The 22039-nt window shown below is 46.4% G+C and overlaps 1 protein-coding gene across 1 annotated transcript; it reads left to right on the top strand.

Moving 5' to 3' along the window:
* The first annotated feature begins 1609 nt into the window (after positions 1–1609).
* On the top strand, positions 1610–11425 carry LOC144818517 (amphiregulin-like). Its single transcript, XM_078676010.1, has 5 exons — positions 1610–1750; positions 2705–2893; positions 5323–5512; positions 7573–7731; positions 9259–11425. Exons 1-5 carry the CDS (start codon positions 1690–1692, stop codon positions 9344–9346), a joined length of 687 nt encoding a protein of 228 aa, XP_078532136.1. The 5' UTR covers positions 1610–1689; the 3' UTR covers positions 9347–11425.
* The last annotated feature ends 10614 nt before the right edge of the window (positions 11426–22039 follow it).

The raw sequence follows: 22039 nt of genomic DNA, 5'->3' as shown, positions 1-22039 counted from the left end.
TTGTGGCATTCCGCTTTGGTATATTACCATTTCTGGATTTTACAGATGTTTGATTAGAAATAGACAGAGAAGTGGGGAACATTTAGGCTTTGTGGTGATGCGGCTCAATCACTGTATAGTAAAATGTCTTATTTTTTTTGTTCTCTAAATCCAGAAATTATTTTATTTTACCCATTCTGAGACTCCACATGATTATCTGTTTGGGCTAGCTGGCATCTTATTTCTGTTATTTAAACGAAACTGTTGTTTTTAGTTACATTTGGATGGACTTTTACCTCTATTTTATGACCGTTTGCTTTTAGGGCCTTGCCCATGAACAATTTGAACTCGAATATTGTATATGAAATTGTAGCTTGTATTGAGGAACATGCTGAATGTAGCAACTTAATTTCTCTTTTGGAAAATGGATTAGGGCTCATAGATCCAATGAAATAGCGAGGTATCTTGGACGAAATATTACTTTTGTCAAATGGAAGCATACACTTCATTAAAAAAGGATTTTATATGTGTTGTATTTTAAAACTCCGCATTTGTGTATGTTAATGCAGATGCAGTTTTGTGACGTTTGTATTGTTTAAAATGTCCAGCACCAAAATAATGCATGAAATAAATTAAACAACTGTCCAAATATCTTATCGTGCTAGGACAATATTGCGTGCCGTGGTCACTGAAACAGGAGGCTAAAGGGCATAGTGCAAACAAGAAATCACACGTCCTAAGTGCCAACACACCTGGTTTTAGCTTGTTAGCAGTTTCTGCCCTTGACTTATGTTATGTCTGGTAAATTAGGAACAGTCTTTTTGAACGTTCATCGCGCTATTTACATCGTCTATGGCGGTGCATCCATGCATTTCTAATGAGGCGTGGGGCACCCGTGATGCGACGTGGCTACAGGAATCAAATCCAGGGACATCGATGCAAAGTTCAACGTTTTATTCAGTTTCAGAACAAGTAAGTACACACAGAAAATAGCGCAGCTTTCGAATTTCCGGTATGGCTTTAGCAAAGTAAAGACGCCTGCCCATCACTGCTTCCGGAAGAGTGTGTTCACTGCAACCAGACGAAACTCTTTCTAGGAATCCAGGTGAGTTTTCACTCAGGGTGTCTTTTCTTAAGATATGGCATGTGATGCTAGTATAGAACGTCCGGCCTAAAATAAAGTCAAGGGTCGAAAACTACAAAAAAAAAGCAGGACACATCACCTATAAAATTATCAATAAGAAAGGGTTTTTCAGATAAAGACTCGGCGCCCCGGTTTAGGAAGGACAGGTGATATGCAAGCCCAACCCTGAATGTTCCAACCTTCTGCCCCGGGCTACATTTTTTCGGAGCGGCTGCTTCCTGTGTACGTACTTGTGTCTGAGTTCTTCAGCACCATTACCTCTTGACACCCCAGCGTCCCCCCCACCCCTCCCTGCGCGTCCCCCAGGGCTCCCCCGGCTGAGTCACTCGGGTCTGCACATCCGTGAGCGCGCGTGTCACCTGGCGGCGGCCCCTCCCCGCACCCGCCCTCATCCCCGGCGGTCACACCTGTAGCCGCTGCCCTCGTGCGTCACCGCCCCGCCCCCTGCTGTGCCCTTTATAGGAAGCCTGCCGCCCTGAGAGTGTCGCAGAACGAGTTCAAAGCCCGCCGCGCGCTAGACACCTGCGCCAGGAACTCGCGCCTCTCTCCAGACTCACAAGAAAGACATGGCTTCCCTGCCACTCTCGCCCTGCCGGCTGCTGTTGTGCACTCTGGCTGTCTCTCTCGGTAAGAAGCTGAGCCACCCCTGCTGCTTAGCATCAGAGACCATCGCTGTCCTTCGAACCTGCCAGTGGACAGACTGCGGTGCCCGGTCCCACCGCCGGGGTGGGATGTGAGACACTCGCAGTTCTGTGGGGTCCCTGTTGCACCGCTGTGCAACAGGGCCAGTCAGGCTGTGAGGCTGTCAGTGGACACGCGCAGTCCAATGTCCTACGGATGGGTAGGACGTGAGTCACTCGCTGGTCAGTGAGGCTGCTGATGGACAAACGGCAGCACCACAGCCCCACACCGGGGTGGGATACGAGTCTCGCTGTTCAGTGGACAAGCTGCAGCGCCCCCCCCTGCCCCAACTCTGGGTGGGCCTGGCGATGCTCACACTTCTCTCTGGTGGATTGTGAAGGGTGCTAGGTGCCTTATACACCTCTGAGCGAAGCCCAGGCTGCTGGCATCCTCGTGTGAGCATCCTGGGGCTGCCCGGGCCCGACTGCCTGGCCGGACCCGGTGGTCGACTGCCTGGCCGGACCCGGTGGCGTTCCACCCGCCTGCATGCCTTCAGCGCAACGGCGGAGCATCAGCTGCGGGATGCCTGGGCTTACTCTAAAATGCTATTCTGAATTATTTGGTTTCGTTTATTTGCCGCTCCTGCTACCTTTTTCTCCCCCCTTGAACGGGAAGTTAGTAGAACTTCTTTACAAAAAAAAATGTGCAAATTAGGCTTGGATGTTTTTGGAATATTTCGTTTCTTGTGATTATATTAGACTACCTTACTATTTATTCGAGGATCATATGCAGGTCTATCCCTGCCATATGACTTGCAGATGCGCAGCTTCCTCCTACTTTAGGGGTCTAATGCGCACTTTAAATTCCTGCTCTATGGTATTTAGTAGGGCTAATTTCTTATCACATCGCTTGTGCTTTGGCGGTGCGTGCTTTAATTGTCATTATTTTTTCTTTCTCCAGTATGCAGGTTCTCAGTGCTTGGGTCTACCCTCCCCGGCACCGAATCGGCGAATAACGTCACCCTGCATGCAAATGGCAGCTTGGATGGGGCCGAGCTCCCGTCTGGGGGCAGCTTTGAAGAGGAAGGCGACTACGACTCCGAGGACGACCCCTCAGTATCTGAACTGGTTGCCGAAGGTGGAAACCAAAGTAAGTTGGACATCTGCTTTTGTTTAAGATGGATGCATAGAGGACAAGGGCATTTTTTTTTCTCATGCTGCATTTCTTGAGTGGCTTGATTCCTTCATTTCTTTTGTCAAACCTGTCAGAGAACGAGGTTTTCCTGAGATTACATTTTCTTTTTTTCACGGTGGTATAGTAGGATACTTTTAAACCGAATATTTGGCAAGGCCAGTTGCTAGAGGTATCCAACTCTAGTCTGAGAGGACAGACTAAGCCTGGTGACTTGGAAAAAATTAGGTATTTGCAAGTCCACTGAACTAGTGTGGTTCTACACATTAGAGAACTGTGGGTGGTTATCCGTCTCACTGGGGGATGAACATGGGAGCTTTCATAGCTGTGGAGTAAAATGAAATGTGGCGCTCCTGTTAATATTGGACCTCTTTTGTTCCAAAATTAGCTTTTGTCTCCCAAGCTAGAATTTAAGTTCATCCAGTACTATCCCCCAGTAGGGTGTATAAAACAGAGTGAACTATTCAGTCACCTACATTAATTCTGTTATCAGCCACCGACACCATTTACAATTTGTGCAGAAGGGGGCGGGATGTTTTCCACCCATGTATGGTGTCTAAAAGAATCGGAACAACCTATCATAGGTGTCCTTTAAAAGGAATCTGAGCCTGATTGTTCTGTAGTGAGGTAGGCAGTTGCCATTACAGCATAGGGTGTATCTACAAATGCCTTCCATCCGCTAAGCTGGGAGACATGAGAGTATGTCAGATCTATAGCTTTATTAAGTGGTACTTCATCATCATCTTGGGAACCTCCTTACGGGTGAATGGTATAATTTCAGTTCCTGCTTAAACACCTATGTTCAAGGGTCGCAGTATATGTTTTGCAGACTTTATCATACCAAATATTTACCACAACATTCAGATTTTGGCGCTGCAAGTACCAAATTCCACATTATTCCCCACTATCAGGGAAACTCTTGTACTGGATGCTACTTATATTACCTGATAAATATTGATCTCCAGAGTAGGGTTATTAAGCTGGAGCGATAAATATTGGACCAAATTATGGGACACCGGCAATGAGGATCTTGAAGTCTATCTACCAGGAAAGCGCAGATTCAGTAGTCTTGTTTTGCATTGACCAAAGCACATCTATTTTAATTTAATTAACTATAACTTAGTAGTAATTGTTGTAAACAGATGCAATCAAGTTGGCAATGACCTTGGTCAATGACTGACACTTGGTGTCCTCAACAAAGGGAAACTGAACAGACATAAGGGTGACAACAACTAAGGGGAATAATAAAACATCTTACTCTGGTAGTAGGAACATACTTTCCATGTCTCCTGCTTACTTCCTTGAACAACAGCGTCCATGTTGAGGAAACTGTCCAGGATGGTTAAGAAGAACTGTTTTTTTTTTTTTTAACTGTTCTAAGAAAAGATACTTCCTTGCTGGTGGTTGATAGGCCCAACCCATGTAGAGGTTAGAGTCTGTGGTATGATTACAGGTAACCTTTAGCCTGGAATGTGTTAAGCCCTCCTGTAGCGCAGTCTACTTGCCAACCACTGTGGTTAGTGGTGGAGGTTGCAACATCTCATCTAGTGAGGCAACCACGTTAATGATTACTTTCCCGTGTGCTTACTATGCAGGTGTTGAATGATAGCACTCAGTGAATACAATATCCACTTGGATATAGGCCCAGACTTAAATATAGACAGAGTACCTGCAATATTCAAGCCTTTGCCTGCTAATTGGTCACCAGGCGGAAGTTAGCAAAGCCAGGAGTTAGCTAAAACAAGGAGTCCATAAAGTTCAATATTATGTCAACTAATAGTAAAGCTGCATCCCTGCCCAGAATAACACGTACATGTCTACACAACCTATGTTAAAATGACAAAACAGGGCACTGCTGTTTGCAGCTGTCTCATTGATGCCTACTGTTTTTGATAAGATTTTGTATGTAGCTATTTAGTTCTTCTGTTGTCTGCTGTTCCACCCACCCATATGATTGTGTGAATCAATGAATGCAGTCTAAAGGTTTGGGTTAATATCAATGACAGAGTGGCTCATAAGGAGTCGACTGGTAAAATGGGGTCGTAATCTGTTCATATGGTGAAGTAAAACCACCCGGTAATACCACACGTAGTAACAATTGTTGAAGGGCGGAGTAGTATTCATTGAAAAACATGAAGTAATAACACCCTACACTACTTGAAATGAGGATCTTAGTGTTCAGTGCATGTCCTACCCTTGGTAGCGGCCTTGTATGTTTGTCCTTGCTTCCTCACCTCTGATGATCTCTGTGTCCTCCTCGGATTTTAAGACCTTCATTGCTTGGTATGTTCTTAACTTCACTTGAAACAAATCTCCTGTAAACTGTATAGAAGAAATGGATGTCCTGGACTCTGTTTTAAAACCCTTTTCCCTGTCTTGTTTTCCAGCCAAAACTGTGAAACCCGAAAAGACCACAAAAAAAGGTGAAAAAAGGAACGGCGAAAGAAAGAAAAAAAAACAAGGAAACAAGGAAAACAAAAAGATAAAGAAAGAGAGCCCATGCGAAACGACGCATAAAGATTTTTGCATTCACGGCAAATGTCGATACCTGGATGCGCTGAATGAAGTAGCGTGCATGTAAGTTTCAGAGCCTTCAGTTGTATTTTTAAAACACGTTCATCCTCTAGAACAAGTCTTTCATTAATGGGAGTACAATGTTGGAGCCATGAATCTTCAATTCTACATCAGATAGGCTTCAATTCACAAAGACGTCGCTGTGACTAACTTTTCTAGTACCTAGGCCTGCCAACTTTGAAAATCTTTGCCACGTCATCTTTATCCCCGTCAAAAACTCATGGATTTCGCTCGAAAATGTAGCACTAAACACTATATGACAGATTTGTATTGCACACAATTACGTGTAATTTGCCTGAAATTTTAAGTAACTGCAAAATCAAATTTACCAGATTGTGCACACCACTAAATAGAAATCCACACACCATACAACACAAACACATTTCTAAGAGGGTAGCTCGCAACCTTTGGATATAATACATATCTGCTTGAGTCCCTTTCTATTTATTTATGAATTTTATATAGCACGAACTTGATCCGTGGGCATCCAAGCACTTTACAGTGGTTAGTTCTAGAATGTGATTGCAAAACATTTTATTTCCATGCAATTTTATCATTCTTTCTCCCTTGGCATCCCAATCCCCATCTCAGTAGTAATGCTCCAGAGGGGGAACAGCGTTTCCAACGCAACTTTTACAACAAAGTACCTTTACGACGCTACCATTACAAAGCAACTTTTACAATGACTCGCGCTGGGGGGCGCTCTAGGATAGGGAATAGTTTTAATTTACTATCCAACACCTTCCCTACTATCCACGGGGACTGGAGTTGGAATAGTAAATTAAACTATTCACTATCCAGCGCCCCCCAACGCAAGTCGTTGTAACGACTTGCGTTGTAAAACTTGCGTCGTAAAGGCATGCGTTGTAAAAGCATGCGTTGTAACGACATACATCTGCTCCAGAGCCCAAATTCTGCTTCTGACATCAACAAAGATTATTTTCCTAGCACAGGTGTTTGCTTGCAAAGAAAGTTGCAACAAATCTCCCACTTGTATCGCCTAGCAATTGTAGCATGCATGAACTGTTTTTGGAATGCATAGGCTGCATAACAAGCAACGGAGCTTCCATCTGCTTGTAAATAAAAAGAAAAGGGCTTGTAAAGGTGTATGCATCTTCCGAGTTGTATCACACCCACGCTAATCTATGACTCCTTCTTGAATGCTAAGGCCGCGCTTGACGGCTGGCAGTATTTCATGAAAATCTGGTTATGCTCGAATGCCCCTGGGTTTGAACTGGGTGTCATCAGTGGTGGGAAAATATCTTGAACCATTCTGTGAACAGGTTTAAAGCGCCTTGCAGAAGTCTTGACTTGGTTTCCTGTCTGTCAGGGTTCACCAAAACCCGGCTTTTGTCTTTCTCTAGGCAAATGGGATAGGTATTCCTCCCTACAAAGAAAACCACGTAAAAGTGATTAATTTTTTTATTTGTTTTATTTTTGTTACCACCCAGACTGGTGTAAAAAGATACAGCTTGACTTTAAGTGGTGCAGATAAAAATGGTTGGGAGTAAGTGTGTCAAAGTCATTTGCCTTGAAAGTTTGTGAAAGTCTTCAAACTTATGAGTTAGTAGCATTCACAGACTTAAATTCGACTCTTTGTCATCCTAGAAATGTTCCCAGTTTTTCTCCGCTTATTATTCCTCCAACGACATACAATGTATTTAGAAACAATTCCAACAATATTCCTAAACAATTGCAAATGTTGTAGCTTCACAGGTGTACTCCAATGCACAACATATACCATATGTAGTTTCCTCCATGTGATACAATCTACATATGAAATGATTTGGAATTGTACATCTGCACAGCTTACTTTAAAAAAATCTCTAAATGAAGATTTCTCTTGTCTGTTGGGATAATCCTTCCTACAGCCCCACTACCGTTAAACCTAAGAGTTTTCTCTCCCCTTCAATTTTGAACAGCTAGGGGGTGGAGCAGGGAAGTAGATTCCAGTTAGTAAAAACTATGTATGATATTGATGGCTTGTGAAAAGTTGCTTGTAACTTGAACATTACAGTGGGGTTGTGCTCCTGCTAACCAGGTTATTTTGGTCCTCTTTACAGATGCCACCACAATTTCATTGGACAACGCTGCAGTGACATGTTCTTGAGGACGAAGACAAACGGGGAACTCAGCGACACGTCCACAACTGCACTGGCCATAGTAGCTGTCCTTCTGTCAACCATCAGCTTTATCGCCATTGCCATCGTTATTGGAGTGCAGTAAGTACAACTCTTGTTCTCTTGGGTTGCTTTAAAAGTAATGGACCACGTATTTGCAGTGAATGTTACATTCTCAATACTCGGAGTACCCAGGGATTAACAATTCCATGCCTTGTAATGGGTCCCAAAGTCGTCCCCTTGGCAAGGGCCCTTTTTTGTCATCTGTCTGCACAGGTTTAACCTGTTGGGAACAACAACTACTATGTGGGTCATCATTACAAATTGACCGTTAAAATCCCTGTTCTTTCCCTGCCACGTAATTACCATTACCAGGGGTTGTGGCAATTCGAGGAAGGAAATAAAGGGGACTATATGATTTTGTGGACTTGCATGCAGAAATTAGTGTTTCCAAATCGATTCCCTCATTTTCCACCAAAGATTCACACGGATATTTCACTTGATTTCTGAAACCAAAATCTCTGGGCTCTATTCACAAAGGCAAAATAGACTTAGGCCTAATTTTTTTTACTTTTTGGTATTCACAAAGGTAACTTTACTAGTAGTAACTTACCTTTTTGAATACTGTAGGGTAGTAAACTTAGACTTAAGTATGTTTCTTATTTTTTGACATTCACAAAGGTAAGTTACTGCTTGTAAACTTAGTAGTAGTACCTTTACTACTAGTAGGTTTACTAGTAGTAAAGTTACTAGTAGTAACTTACCTTTTTATAAATATCAAAAAGTAGTAAACTTAAACTTAAGTCTAAGCTTACGTTTGTGAGTCGGGCCCTTGTTGTGGGGAAAAAAATCCCATAATTCCAATAGGATCTGTAACTATTATTACTGGGCCTAAACACATTTATGGACCCCACCCATAACATAAAGCGGAGTTCCATGCTGCAGCACATTGCGTTGCACTAGTGTGGAGGGGTGTTCCGAAATTAGACCTTGCATGACACTACTTTGGCAAGCAACACTACAGTCCTTGCCTGGGCCATAGATTGTTGTTTCAGTTGAAGGCATAACTAAGAGCACAGCTGTTTGCTTAACTCCTGTGGTTTCCTCACTAATTGTTTACCATTGTGCCACCTTTATTGTATGTGGCTATTTACACAAAGCACACTACACCCGTGGAAACTCACAACATAATTGGTACTCTCACTCATGCCAACCTGCTACAGAAACCAAACAGTTTGAATCCACCATAGCCAACCACCCTTGCCATCACATGGATACACATGACGACACACTGTGGGTACTGGCTCATGCTAAATTGCTTTAGGTTTTCACTTCATCCATACCAACTATTACATGGAAACAACCTCTACTCTACATAACGACACCCTTCTAAGAAAGCGTTCTACCCATCTGAAAAGCTCTTCAGAGACTCATGAGGAGCATGAATTGCAATATACATGGAACTACACTATAATAAATACAATGCATGCGGCAGTATATATGCCTTCATTTACATAGCCATTAACTTTAAATCAGTGCTATATTGTAATTTGTCTATGCAACTTTGTCAAAGGTTTTTGAAAAATAAAAGTGAAAAACTTTAATTCTGATATTTTACTCCTTCTACAGCATGAAAAAAACCTACTCGACGGCCTATGAAGGAGAAACCGAGGAAAAGAAAAGACTTGGACATGAAAATGGAGACATGGATGTATGAAGCTGCTTAAAACCAACAATGTGTGCACACCCACTCTGCTAACTAAAACCTGTGGGACAGGACTGCGTGTATTGTCATAACTGATGTATTTCACTGCAGAGCACACATTTCAGACCGATACGGATGTGCTCTGCACCTATGACAAAACATCCAATACCGAAGCACCAACAGCGCGTGAAAGTGTACTATGGGCCCTAAAGCAAGAAAAAAAAGGAATGGGCTAACCCCCGTTGGGCAGTGAAAGAAAACAATAATTGAACAGCTGCTAACATTAAATATGTCTGGGGTTTACCCTTGAAGATTGTTTTCTCTGAATGTTAACATTCTCATTTTTTTATAGAACACTATGCCTTTTTTTGTTGTGACAGAGATATAATCTAAAACCCAGCATATCTTTTGATACAGTGACATCAGCTCACGTTTGCCTGAAAGTCCAGGCTTACAAGCATGTGGTTGCAGAACGTTGCCTATGTCAAGAGTGAGTTCAATGAGTTGGAAAAGGTGGGGCACTAAAGGGGTGTGACCTATGACTTATAGCTAAGAAACCATTGCAAGATGTGTGGTCTGAGAGTAAGGGTGCTGCCTACTACATAAGAAATAGAATGTTGTACTTTATACATTCACACATGGTTTTATTGGAAAAGAATCACCAAAATCAGCTGATAGATAGGTATTTAACAGTTTTTGAAGCACCTTTGTCCTGGGCCCTAAGCTCGGACAATAGCAAATTTAATACTGAGTAGCACCTTGACTGTTTGCAATCTCTACCCTAGGAGAGGCAAGTGTACAAGGGGAATAACTTTGTTATATTAATTGAATACATGATATCTTGTGCCGCAGCATATCACTGATAATCAACAGTACCTACCGTTTCGCTCCACTGCGGTGTCACAAAAGGGACTTCAGTTGATGTTCTCATAGACATAGAGGTCTCCATACGATCCTGGTGCAATAATTGGAATTTGCTTTGCTAGGGATCAGCCCTGACTATCCCTCACCCACTTAAAGTACCGATCTCAATTGGGCTCTCCAACCCTTCACCCAGATGCGATCATTGGAGTTTCGTTTTAATCTTTTCTTAAAAAAATGGAGTAGCCTCATTCCTTCCGTTCCTAAATCTCTTGATCCTGAACAACATACATGGGACCAGTATAAATGATTCCCCCATACTAAGAGATAAAAGAAGATTGGGATAGTTAGTCTACAGTCATTAATACATCGCACTTCTGCATCCAAAAGTGATGGAGCATTGAGTCTGTACCTTAATCAGTCAGAGCCCGCTTCCTGTTCATTATGCTTTAGATTGTAAAATGGAAGAAACTCTAGGTGTATGTTGCATTAGTGTGGGATGGCCAGCTACTGTTGATGTGGAAAGGACAGCTGTAACCCTATCAGGTTAAATTTAAGTATTTGAATGGCAAAGATGTATTAATGTTTGAATGCCATATATTCAACCTATTTCCCCCGAAATGTGCCCAGTGCCCTTAAAGGCTCTCCTATATAGCAACCCATTGTCCACAATGGCCAAGAGATAGGAGATACACAGATTATCTGTTATTTCTATGAATATTTACATTTACCTGCTAGAGTGCTTCTAGAATATTAACTTTACGTGTTGGTGTTATTGTGTGGATGGAAACGTGATCGTGTAAAGGCGACATTTCAATATTGTGCCTTCTGAAATTACATTTGAATGGTGGTTCGTGAACAGATTTTCTATCATTTTGAATGTTCTGCATTTTAATAGTGTATTCATTTTAATTTTCAAACAAGGAATGCATGAAAGCACTTCAAACGTTAAAATCTAACGCTGCAGAGAAATAGTATTTTGTTATGTTATTTACAATATTTCCTTTTTTTATCTTGCCGGATATTTATCTCAGAAAGAATAACCAACTGCCAAACCGATTGTATTTTACTCTGAAAAAGTGTACTGAAGCCATATTTTTTTTAAATATATGTCGTGCATATTTATTTATTTTAATATTTAATATTGACTGTTGAATTTATAATTCCTTGAAGAATTTTAATATTTATTTTTTAAAGATTAAGCAATAAATATTTTTTATTCAAAAGCAACACTCTGGTGGATTTTCTTTTGTCTCACAAGTTAAACGTTATTTTACCATTGCAGACTAGGTTTTCATCAGTGCTCAGGGTTTTGGGAAACATTAGAACACCTGTCTAGTTAAACATTGTAATGGATTGTAGCTGTCATGTTTTTTTGCGTAGATCAAATCCAAGAGAATGCCCCAAAATATTTTTCCAAAGCCGCTACTAGTCACATATTGTTTGAAACTTCTCCCTAATATCCACGTGTGCCAGGATTTTCATTATGAGCAAAACTTCTACCAACCCACTTCGTTTTGTTTTAGGACGTCTCACGATAACATTTTTTTCTTTCAAAAATTAACAGGGTTACAGACTAGATTTGTATAGAAATGTCATTGCCAGGTGTGAGTTTTCACACCCATATATGTTGTATGACCCTTGAATAAATGTTAATTTATAGGGATCTTGATCTTGGATTTCGACTTGCCTAATTTTGATAAAAAGCTGCTAAAGTATCAACCCCTAGTTCCCATTATTCTCAGGACATCATTGAGTGAGGCGACATTTTCCCATGTACAATGCACACATTCTATGTTTTTGCAGTCACAACTATTGTTTAAAGCTGTCTAACAAAAGAATTGAAAGGCAACATTGTTCCATGGGAATAAAACTTAGGTTGTGAGGTGAGGTCCAGTCACAAATATTTTTAAAAGCTGGCTAACATAACACATAAAAGCCACCATCGTCCATGGTGGAATAAAGGTAAATAAACAAACCCTCGCATGCAGAAGTTGAGGCACCTCTGGGACTTGAATAGGGTTCCCCAGATTCAAATACCACAGCTCTGCACCTAACAAATCACATAGCAACACAGGGCTCCATATTTGAGCTGGGGAAAACCCATTAAAGTCCTGCTATAGAAGATGAATGAAATTTCCCCCATAGCATTGCAAGTAAAGAGCGTTAGAAGCACCTTTTCTTATCTCAAAGGAAACAGAATGTGACAAATGAATGTGACAACACGTGCCCAAGAACAAACAAAAGCTCAGCATTAAACACACAAACTCAGGCAAATTACATTTGTTCAATGGCGTAGCTAGAGCTTGTGGCGCCCGAGGCTATCCTTCAGCTTGCCGCCCCCCTGGGGGTGGTGCTGGGGAAAAAGGACGGCGAGCACCTGAAAGAGGTCCGAGAGACACGTAGTATCGCTGCTAATAGTTACCTCAATCATGCACATACATGACACGGTCCAGGGCTCGACAGCCCCCATCCCCAAAATAAAACCAGTGCTCTGTGTTCACCCTCCTCCTTTTCGTAACCACCTCCGTTAACCCTTTATCTCCCTCTTCCATGCTGTGTTAGGCAGTAACCTTTCCTTTCATGTACTTCATAATCATTAGTGATTTATTTAACGTTCCGACATCTTTTCACAATAGTAACCTCCCCTTCATCCTACCCTGGTAACCTTGTAACAATCGAAGTGACCCCACTCTTCTAAAACCGTCCTTCGTGATATTTGCGAAAATCTAAATCTACTACATGTCCCAAAATCCACTGCTTGTGCCCAGGTAAAATGTGTCAGTGCTTTGTCTATCAACCTGCATAATTTACACTTCCACCCCCACTGCGCATCAAACCTAACTGCCTGCCCAACCTAAGATGACATACACCATAGCTACCAAGGTTTCAGATTGCAAACTGTGACATTTTCATAATTTCAGTGCAATTTTGAGTGACATTTCAATGGCTAGGAGTGACACTTTCTCACACGCAAAATCAAGCAATGAAGACCAGGAAAACATAAAAAAATATCAAGAATTGCACCCATTTGAGCAACAATGCACTGTAACAAGAGGTTACAAGTGCTGGAAAGCACCAGAAACTGAAGCACCGAGTGCCCTTCTAAGCTGATTGTTAAACAAAACGAGGACTCACTGGGATCTGCACTACTGTGTGTGTACCGCGCCACTGCAAACAAAAGAATGTTTCTGGAGATTTCGACAAAGTCCGTTATTATAGGACTCCACTACCAAAATTTGATCAGGTGTAAAATTTTAATTTCTTCCGCTCTGACAAACATAAAATAAAAGCATTACCTTTCTTGATACTCGGCTGCTATAAATCTAATAAAACCAAAGGGACATCACTCTTATTAAGAGCACAGATTGCGATGTCAGAGGTTATAAATTATGTTTAATAATTTTGCACTTACTTTTTGAAGCAGGGGACGAGCGGAGATGGTCCAGCGACAACAGGCGCCTTCCCCCGCGTTGGTACACAGTTACAGCTACAGTCCCAAGTCTGTTAACCCCTAGGCCACGGGACCACAACAATTATACCACTATGCACAGGCCGAAAGTAGCGAGCAGCCGGGTCAGAACGGCGAGTCTGCAGTGCAGCCACTAACACTGGTAGGTCCGGGTGAGTTTCAGAGGCCGAGGTACGCCTGCGGTGGTCCGAGCGGCAAGGTACTACTCCTCACTCACCTCAGCCGGACCTTTTGTATTAATAATCATCCGACCCTGAATGCATCTCTGCCATGAAGCCCAGGGCCGGACTGGCCATAGCGGGCACGGGGCAATCCCCCGGTGCGCCGCACGGGTGGGGGCCGGTTTTGGGCACCTCGGGGCTGTTTTTGCAGCATAACTGCAAAATCGGCCCTGTACCAAAATCGGCTGAAAATCGGACCGGCAAAGTGCTTGGCGGCACTTTGCCAGGGCCGATTGTGGTTCCCAATCCGGCCCTGATGAAGCCGTTCCAATGAATCAATCCAGCAGTCACAGGAGCCGTACATTAGTCCGGATTCGTCACTTTAAACAAAGCGCCTACAATATTACTGCTTCCTGTGCTCCCATTCATCTGAAAAGAATCCATATTTCAATTAAATAGTCATTTACACGCACACCTTTCCTTTCAAATTCCTGCCCTGCGCTGCACCATTCAATTCATGAAGAGGGGGGCCCCTGTAGCTCGGGGGCCTTTGTTAGGCCCCTGGACTCCTGCACAAGCCAGGGCGGAGACACATTCCAACATTACCAGAAAGCTACAACTTCTGTTAAAATGTCTCCGCTAAATTATAAGTCAAGGCGTTTGTCGCAATCTCAGTTATTTCACGTCATTTTCCATCAGTTACCCCAGCGCAATTAACATTTGCCCCAGGACTAGCAGAGCCCAGACTGGAAAGGTTTCAGAGCTTCCTCCGCTGGGATCCCTACAGGGCATGAGCACTGCAAACATTGAGCAACGTAATAAAACATAACTGCCGCTTTCCCTGCTTTCGCGCACTGTTAGGTGCATTCACGTGACCTCTCCATGTCACGTGAATGCCAATCCACCGGCTGCGCAGCGCTTACACTTCAAACGGCAGCCGCGCATTACTGGTCCATTGAGGCATCCTTTATAATTTATTTGGGTACACTGACTGATAGTAGAGTCAGTGAGTGTCCCGAAATAAATTATAAAGGGTGCCTCAACGGGCCAGTACCGCGCAGCCGCCCTCAAAATAGTGCCGCCTGGGGCGGACCCCCCCCCCCAGCTATGCAGGTGAATTTGTTTAAAGCAAGACTCCTGATTCTGAGGAAATTAATCTCCCTATGCCTGAAAATGAAAAAAATTACATTTTGCTAACACACATCGGCAGCTCCTCCTTTATGGCGGAGGAGCATCACTCCACCTGCTGCCAGAACAGCAGGCACCCACATTAATAAAATGTTAATAAATACAATTTCATTACTGTGCTTAAGGCTCACGCTGTTACAGCATGATGGCAGGGGGTGAGGCTGATCAGTGCGATTGCGCTAGTAAAGCAGCCGGCTGCCTACAGCTGACCAATCAGACCCTGCGCACTTCAGAGCCTGCAATCCCAAGGCTGAGAAACAGCAGAGGGATTGCAGCCGCAGGCTCACAGGCTCCCAGCCTCCAAATGAGTGATTGGTTAGCCTGCTCCAGCCAATCCTGAAGCGGCAGTGCAGCTCTAGGATTGTCTGGTTTCACATTGTCCTAGGGCAGAAGATCTTCCCTTTCCACCTGAGTCAGCCAAGGTGAGCCAGGAGGAAGGAGACTGCATCCAGAGCTTGCGGCAAGAAGGACATGGAGAGGAGCGTCAGGTGGCAGTTCAGTACTTTGTATTTGTTTATTTTGTTTTATGTGTGTTGTGGTTATATAGCTGTACCAACAATACACTAACAAAGGCTAGCTTCCAGAAAGACTTGCAGGGAGCAAAGAAAAAATAATGCCTAAAAACAAACCTACCAGCAAAAAAGTAATTAGTCCATGGAGGGAACAATATCCAAAAAGAGGGACTTTTATGAAAGAATGAGCACCAGCAAAAAAGCATTTTCAAATGACACTTGGAATAACAAAACTTGTCACCAGCTGCTCATGCTCTCACACACTGCATGAGGTGGAAGCAGTCTGGTATGGGTAAGACTGAGGTGGACTGACAGAGGTATCCACCCAATAATTGCTAAGTTCTTAGGGCAGGGGATGGTTAATTAGCCTCTCTTCCCACCAGACCCCGGCGACACTTGAGGTGATAGAATCAGATTGAATATGGATCTCCCATTCTATTTGGAAGTGTTAGACCTGGCACCATTGGCGTGGGTCTCCTTTCCATTTTTGCCGATGCCTCCTTTCCATTTTTGCTGATGCCTCATGTATTTTTGCAGGTGTTAGATGCTTTGGGCACTGTACCACTGCCATTCAGTGCCACAGTGCAAGTGCTCCCTATTGTAAATTGATGTATTAATCATTGGTTCCATGTTTGGCTATTTCGTTTACATGTCAGACCCTAGTCTAGTGCACTGAGTGTGCCCAGGGCGTGTAAATCCAAATGCTGCTGGTGGGCCTGCAGCACTGGTTGTGCCACCCACAGAAGCAGCCTTGTAAAATGTGTCTAAGGTCTGCCATTGCAGAGCCTGCATGCAGTCTGGTACTGTCATGCTGACTGGGCAAGTGTACCCACTTGCAGGTCCCTAAACCTTCCCTTTTCTTCCTATCAGTCACCCCTATGGTAGGCCCAAGGGCAGGGTGCATTGTAAGTATAAGGTAGGACATGCCCTGGTGTGTGTGGCATGTCCTAATCGTGAATTACAGCCATTTTCGTTTTTCACTATTTCAAGGCAACCTGTTCTCCCTAGGCCAGAATGGGCTGTTCGAAATATTACATTTTATAATCCTAACTGACTCAGAGAACATGGTAGAAATTCGAGTTTAGTATGCCTGAACTCAGAATGTTAAAATGCATCTTTTAGTGAAGTTGGTTTTAACATTCTTTGTTTGAAAATACCACTTTTAGAAAGTAGGTATTTTCTTCCCTAACCTTTTAAGCCTGCCTCTGCTAGGTTGTGTGTTCATTGGGGGGGGCGGGGGCCTGCGGCCCCCGCCCCCCCCCGCCACACGATTGGTTAACCCCTTCCCGCCTCCCGGCGGACCCGCCCTCCCTGCTCCCCTCTTATGACGCCCCCTCAGCGACCGCGCAGCGGACGCGCGCAGCGGGAGCACCGATTGAGCGCCGAAGGTGCGCCAAAGGTAAGCCCGTCTGCGCCCGTCCGCGCCTGGACCGCGCCCAGTGCCAGGACCCCTGGCCCCCACCGACAGAAGACGACCCGACGGACATACGACGCCGCCACCCTCAACGCACTCAACGCCGGCCGAACCCCTGGATGCTACCGAGCCACCCCGAGACGCACCCACGGACCCTTCATCTGCCAGTCCTGCAAGTTCTCCTGCACCCGGACCTGCACTGCACCAGCACCCACCAAGCCGAACTCCAGCAGCAGCCACCTGAAGTGCATCCTGCTCAACACCCGCTCCGTCCACAGACACGCCGTCGAGCTCTGGAACCTGCTCGACACCACAGACCCAGACGTCGCCTTCCTCACGGAAACCTGGATGAACGCCTCCTCAGCACCCGACATCGCCATCGCCATCCCGGACGGCTACAAGATCATCCGGAGAGACCGCGTCAACAACACAGGAGGAGGCATCGCCATCATCCACAGGAACACCATCCGCATCACGACCAACACCGACGACACCATCGCACCCGCTGAACACCTGCACTTCCAGATCCACGTCAACCCCAAGACCACCCTCAGAGGCACCCTCATCTACAGACCCCCGGGACCACGCACACAATTCAGCGAGGACATCGCCGACTTCATCAGCCCGCTCGCCCTCCCCTCAGCCGACTACGTCCTCCTCGGGGACCTCAACTTCCACCTGGAGAACAACGACGACCGCAACACCACCACCGTGCTGGAAAACCTCGCAAACCTGGGACTCAAGCAACTGGTGACCACCCCCACCCACCTCGCCGGACACACACTCGACGCCGTCTTCTCATCAAGCAAAGACATCGCCTTCAGCCACGCCACAGGACTCCACTGGACGGACCACAGCTGCGTCCACTTCACCTTCAGAAGAACGACGACCCACCACCACCAGCAACAGGTTGCCCGAAGAAGCTGGAACAAGATTACAGCCGACCAGCTCGCCGCTTCCCTGAGTCAGCACCCTCCCGCCAGCTCAGCGAACCCCAGCCAGGCCGCCGACAACCTCACGAAGTGGATCAGCAACTGCGCGGACGAACTCGCCCCTCTGAGGACCCCGCCCAGCAGACCCGGCAGCAAGAGAGCCCCATGGTTCACCGACGAACTCAAGAGCTCCAAGAAGAACTGCCGAGCCCTCGAAAAGGCCTGGAGAAGGGAACCAACACCAGACAACATGACCACCCTCAAGCTGGCCACCCGGAAGCACCACCAACTGATCCGCGCCACCAAGAAAACTGCATTCAAGGACCGACTGGACAACAACGCACACAACTGCAAGGAACTCTTCAACATCGTGAAAGAGCTCTCCAACCCCAACGCAGGAAACAACGACATCACCCCATCGCAAGACCTCTGCAACTCCCTCGCCTCCTACTTCCACAACAAGATCGCGGACATACACAACAGCTTCAGCAGTCAACCATCGCACACAACGACCGCAGCAACGCCACCCACCACCAACCTCCGCGCCTGGACTCCGATCAGCACCGATGACATCGTCCGCATGATGAACTCCATCCACTCCGGATCTCCGACCGACCCCTGCCCTCACCACGTCTTCAACAAGGCCGACACTGTCATCGCACCCCACCTGCGGGACATCATCAACACCTCCTTCGACACCGCCACCTTCCCGGAGAGCTGGAAGCACGCCGAACTCAGCGCTCTACTAAAGAAACCAACAGCGGACCCCACCGAACTCAAGAACTACCGCCCCATCTCGCTCCTCCCGTTTCCAGCCAAAGTCATCGAGAAGACCGTCAACAAACAGCTGGCCGCCTTCCTCGAGACGAACGGATCCCTCGACCCTTCACAGTCTGGCTTCCGAGCCAACCACAGCACCGAGACCGCCCTCATTGCTGCCACCGATGACATCCGAGCCCTGATGGACAACGGAGAAACAGCGGCCCTCATCCTCCTAGACCTCTCCGCCGCATTCGACACGGTCTGCCACCGCACCCTAGTGCAACGCCTCAGCAACGTCGGAATTCAAGAGAAGGCACTGGAATGGATCGTCTCCTTCCTCGACGGAAGAACACAGAGAGTCTGTCTACCACCGTACAAGTCAGAGGCCACCGAAGTCATCTGCGGCGTCCCTCAAGGATCCTCGCTGAGCCCCACCCTCTTCAACGTCTACATGAGCCCCCTCGCGCCCATCGCACGCCAACACAACCTGAACATCATCTCCTACGCCGACGACACCCAGCTGATCCTCTCACTGACCAACGACCCCGCCGCTTCCAGAGCCAACCTTCACGAAGGGATGAAAGCTGTAGCCGAATGGATGACGACCAGCCGCCTGAAACTGAACTCAGACAAGACGGAAGTCCTCATCCTGGGCTCCTCGCCCTCCGCCTGGGACGACTCCTGGTGGCCCCCCGCCCTGGGCTCCGCACCCACACCGACAGACCACGCACGCAACCTGGGCTTCATCCTGGACTCCTCCCTCTCCATGACCAGGCAAGTCAACGCCGTCTCCTCGTCATGCTTCAACATCCTGCGCATGCTACGAAAGATCTTCCGGTGGATCCCCACCGAGACCAGGAAGACGGTCACCCAGGCCCTCGTCACCAGCCGACTGGACTACGGCAACGCCCTCTACGCCGGAACCACCGCCAAGCTCCAGAAGAGACTCCAGCGGATCCAGAACGCCTCAGCCAGACTCATCCTCGACATCCCCCGACGCAGCCACATCTCCGGACATCTGAGAGACCTGCACTGGCTCCCCGTCAACAAAAGAATCACCTTCCGTCTCCTCACCCACGCACACAAAGCCCTACACGACCAAGGCCCGAGCTACCTCAACAACCGCATCAACTTCTACGCTCCCAAACGCCACCTCCGATCAGCCAGTCACGCCCTCGCCGCCGTACCCCGCATCCGAAGATCGACAACAGGAGGAAGGTCCTTCTCCCACCTGGCCGCCAAGACCTGGAACTCCCTCCCGACCGACCTGCGCCTGACCCAAGACCACCTTTTCTTCAGGAAGAAGCTCAAGACCTGGCTGTTCGAGCAGTAGCAGCACCCCCCCCCCCCCAAGCGCCTTGAGACCCTCCGGGTAAGTAGTGCGCTATATAAATGTCCATGATTGATTGATTGTCTTATTTTGTGAGTGACAGGGCTAGGGGATTCCAAGAGACAGGATGAGTCAGTCCTGTGGTGAATAGAGAGATCGGCATCTAGATGGAAGGGAGGAGTTGCACCTGAACCTTGAATAGGGCTATGCCTGCCTTCAAAAATGCTGTCTCCACCTCCTGGGAAGCGGCTGATGTCTCTGCCCTGCACACTGAAAGAAGAGAAGGAGTCCTGTAAACAAAGTGCTCCAAGACTGTACTTGCCTTCCACAATGCTGGCTCCAGCTCCTGTGGAGCGTCGAATGTTTCTGCCCTGCACTGTGAAAGGAAAGGAGAAATCTGGTTAACCGGATGCTTCAGAACTGGTTTGGACTGGGCACAGGCCCCTCTCCCTTCAGCAAACAAAGGATTTTGGGGTATAAAATTTGGGACCCTGATCCCATGAAATTAGATCACTTTTGGACTACAAGAAGAAACCTTTACTGAGGAGAGGAACCTGAAGAAACTGAGGAGAGCTATTCCCAAGCTGAAGTGCTACTTGGGGGATTGGCCTGCAGTGGTTGCCTTACTGCCAAAGGAAAGGAGAAAGGAACCTTGTGTACTTTGATTTCAACTTGTGAAGGATCTCCAAGGACTTGGAAAAGAGCTTGCGTCCTGCTGAAGTCTCAGGGACGACAGACTTCAACCCCCAGCTCCCCAGAGTTCTTTTGGAAGTGCCTGCTGCTGTTTTCGGCCTTCTGAGGAACTGTGTGTTGCAAGGAGCTGGAAGCGCGACTCATTGAAGAAGAAGCGTGTCGCCGTGCTTGCTGTCGCAACTCCGAAGGAGGGTGTCGCTGCTGGAACTGTCGCACTGCACCGCATCGAGAGAAGCATGCCGCAACGAAGAGGAAGCATGTCGCCGTCACTGCTGCTGCCATCGCAACTCTGAAGGAGGGTGTCGCCGCTGTAGCTGTCGCATTGCACCGCATCGAGAGAAGAGTCTCGCAACGAGGTCTGAGCGTGCCACCGTCGCTGTGCCTGCCGTCGCAACTACAAGGGAGGGTGTCCCCACTGGAACTGTCGCACTGCACAGCATAGAAGAAAAGTGCCTCGCATCCCCGAGAAGCGTGCCGCCATCAGAGCTGCTGCCATCACATCGTGGATGTCGCCGCTGTAGTTGTCGCATTGCGCGGAAGCTCCACGCACCGTGGGAGAAGAGTACTGCAGTTGGAGCTGTTGCAGTCGCATCGCTGAATCAGGGTGTCACCGCTGCAGTCCACACATCGAACCGAGAACTTCTCGCATCCCCGGAGAAGCATGCCACATCAGGAAGATCTTCACGTCTTTATTTCTTTGCACTTGAACTTTGCCGCATTTCCTGTGCTGCGACATTGCTTGTTGTGGAAGCGCAACCTGAGGTACATTGACGCAAAGTGTTGCATCTTAAGAACTGAACTTAACTAAGCTAAATCTACCACCTCAAAGTAACAGTGTTGTGTATTTTTGTCATTTCTGGTCTTGTGGTAAATCTATATAAAGTATACTTATTTTGGATATAACAACCTTGTGTGGTGTCCATTTGTAGTGCTTTACACACTGCCTCTGAGATAAGCCTTTCTGCTCGTGCCAAGCTACCAAGGGGCTGAGCAGGGGTTATTTAGGAGTGTAATCCCCTTATTCTGACTAGAGGCAAGGGTACCTATTTGTCACAAGTACCTACCCGTGCCAACTAGAGACCCCCAAAGCTGACATTTGTGGGCAGCGGTGAGGATTCTGGACTTGCATTTGTGACTCATGTACAGTGATTGGTGAACACTACTTACTGAGTGCAGACCATAACGCAACCACATACTTTTTGGTAGATTCCTTTTTGAATTTTCTATTTTTCAAAGATGCCTGATTCAGTTGTAGTAGAGAGAGCAGAATCCATAGCCTCTACTGATCTTGAATGGGAAGAAGATAAATTGGAAAGCTACAAAGTATCACAGCTTAAGCACTTTTGCAAAAAAAGGTTCAGAGTGAAGGAAGAATTTAAC

Source organism: Lissotriton helveticus, chromosome 2_1 (assembly GCF_964261635.1).
Source record: "Lissotriton helveticus chromosome 2_1, aLisHel1.1, whole genome shotgun sequence".
NCBI lineage: Eukaryota > Metazoa > Chordata > Amphibia > Caudata > Salamandridae > Lissotriton > Lissotriton helveticus.
This window is presented reverse-complemented; position numbering and strand designations above follow the sequence as displayed.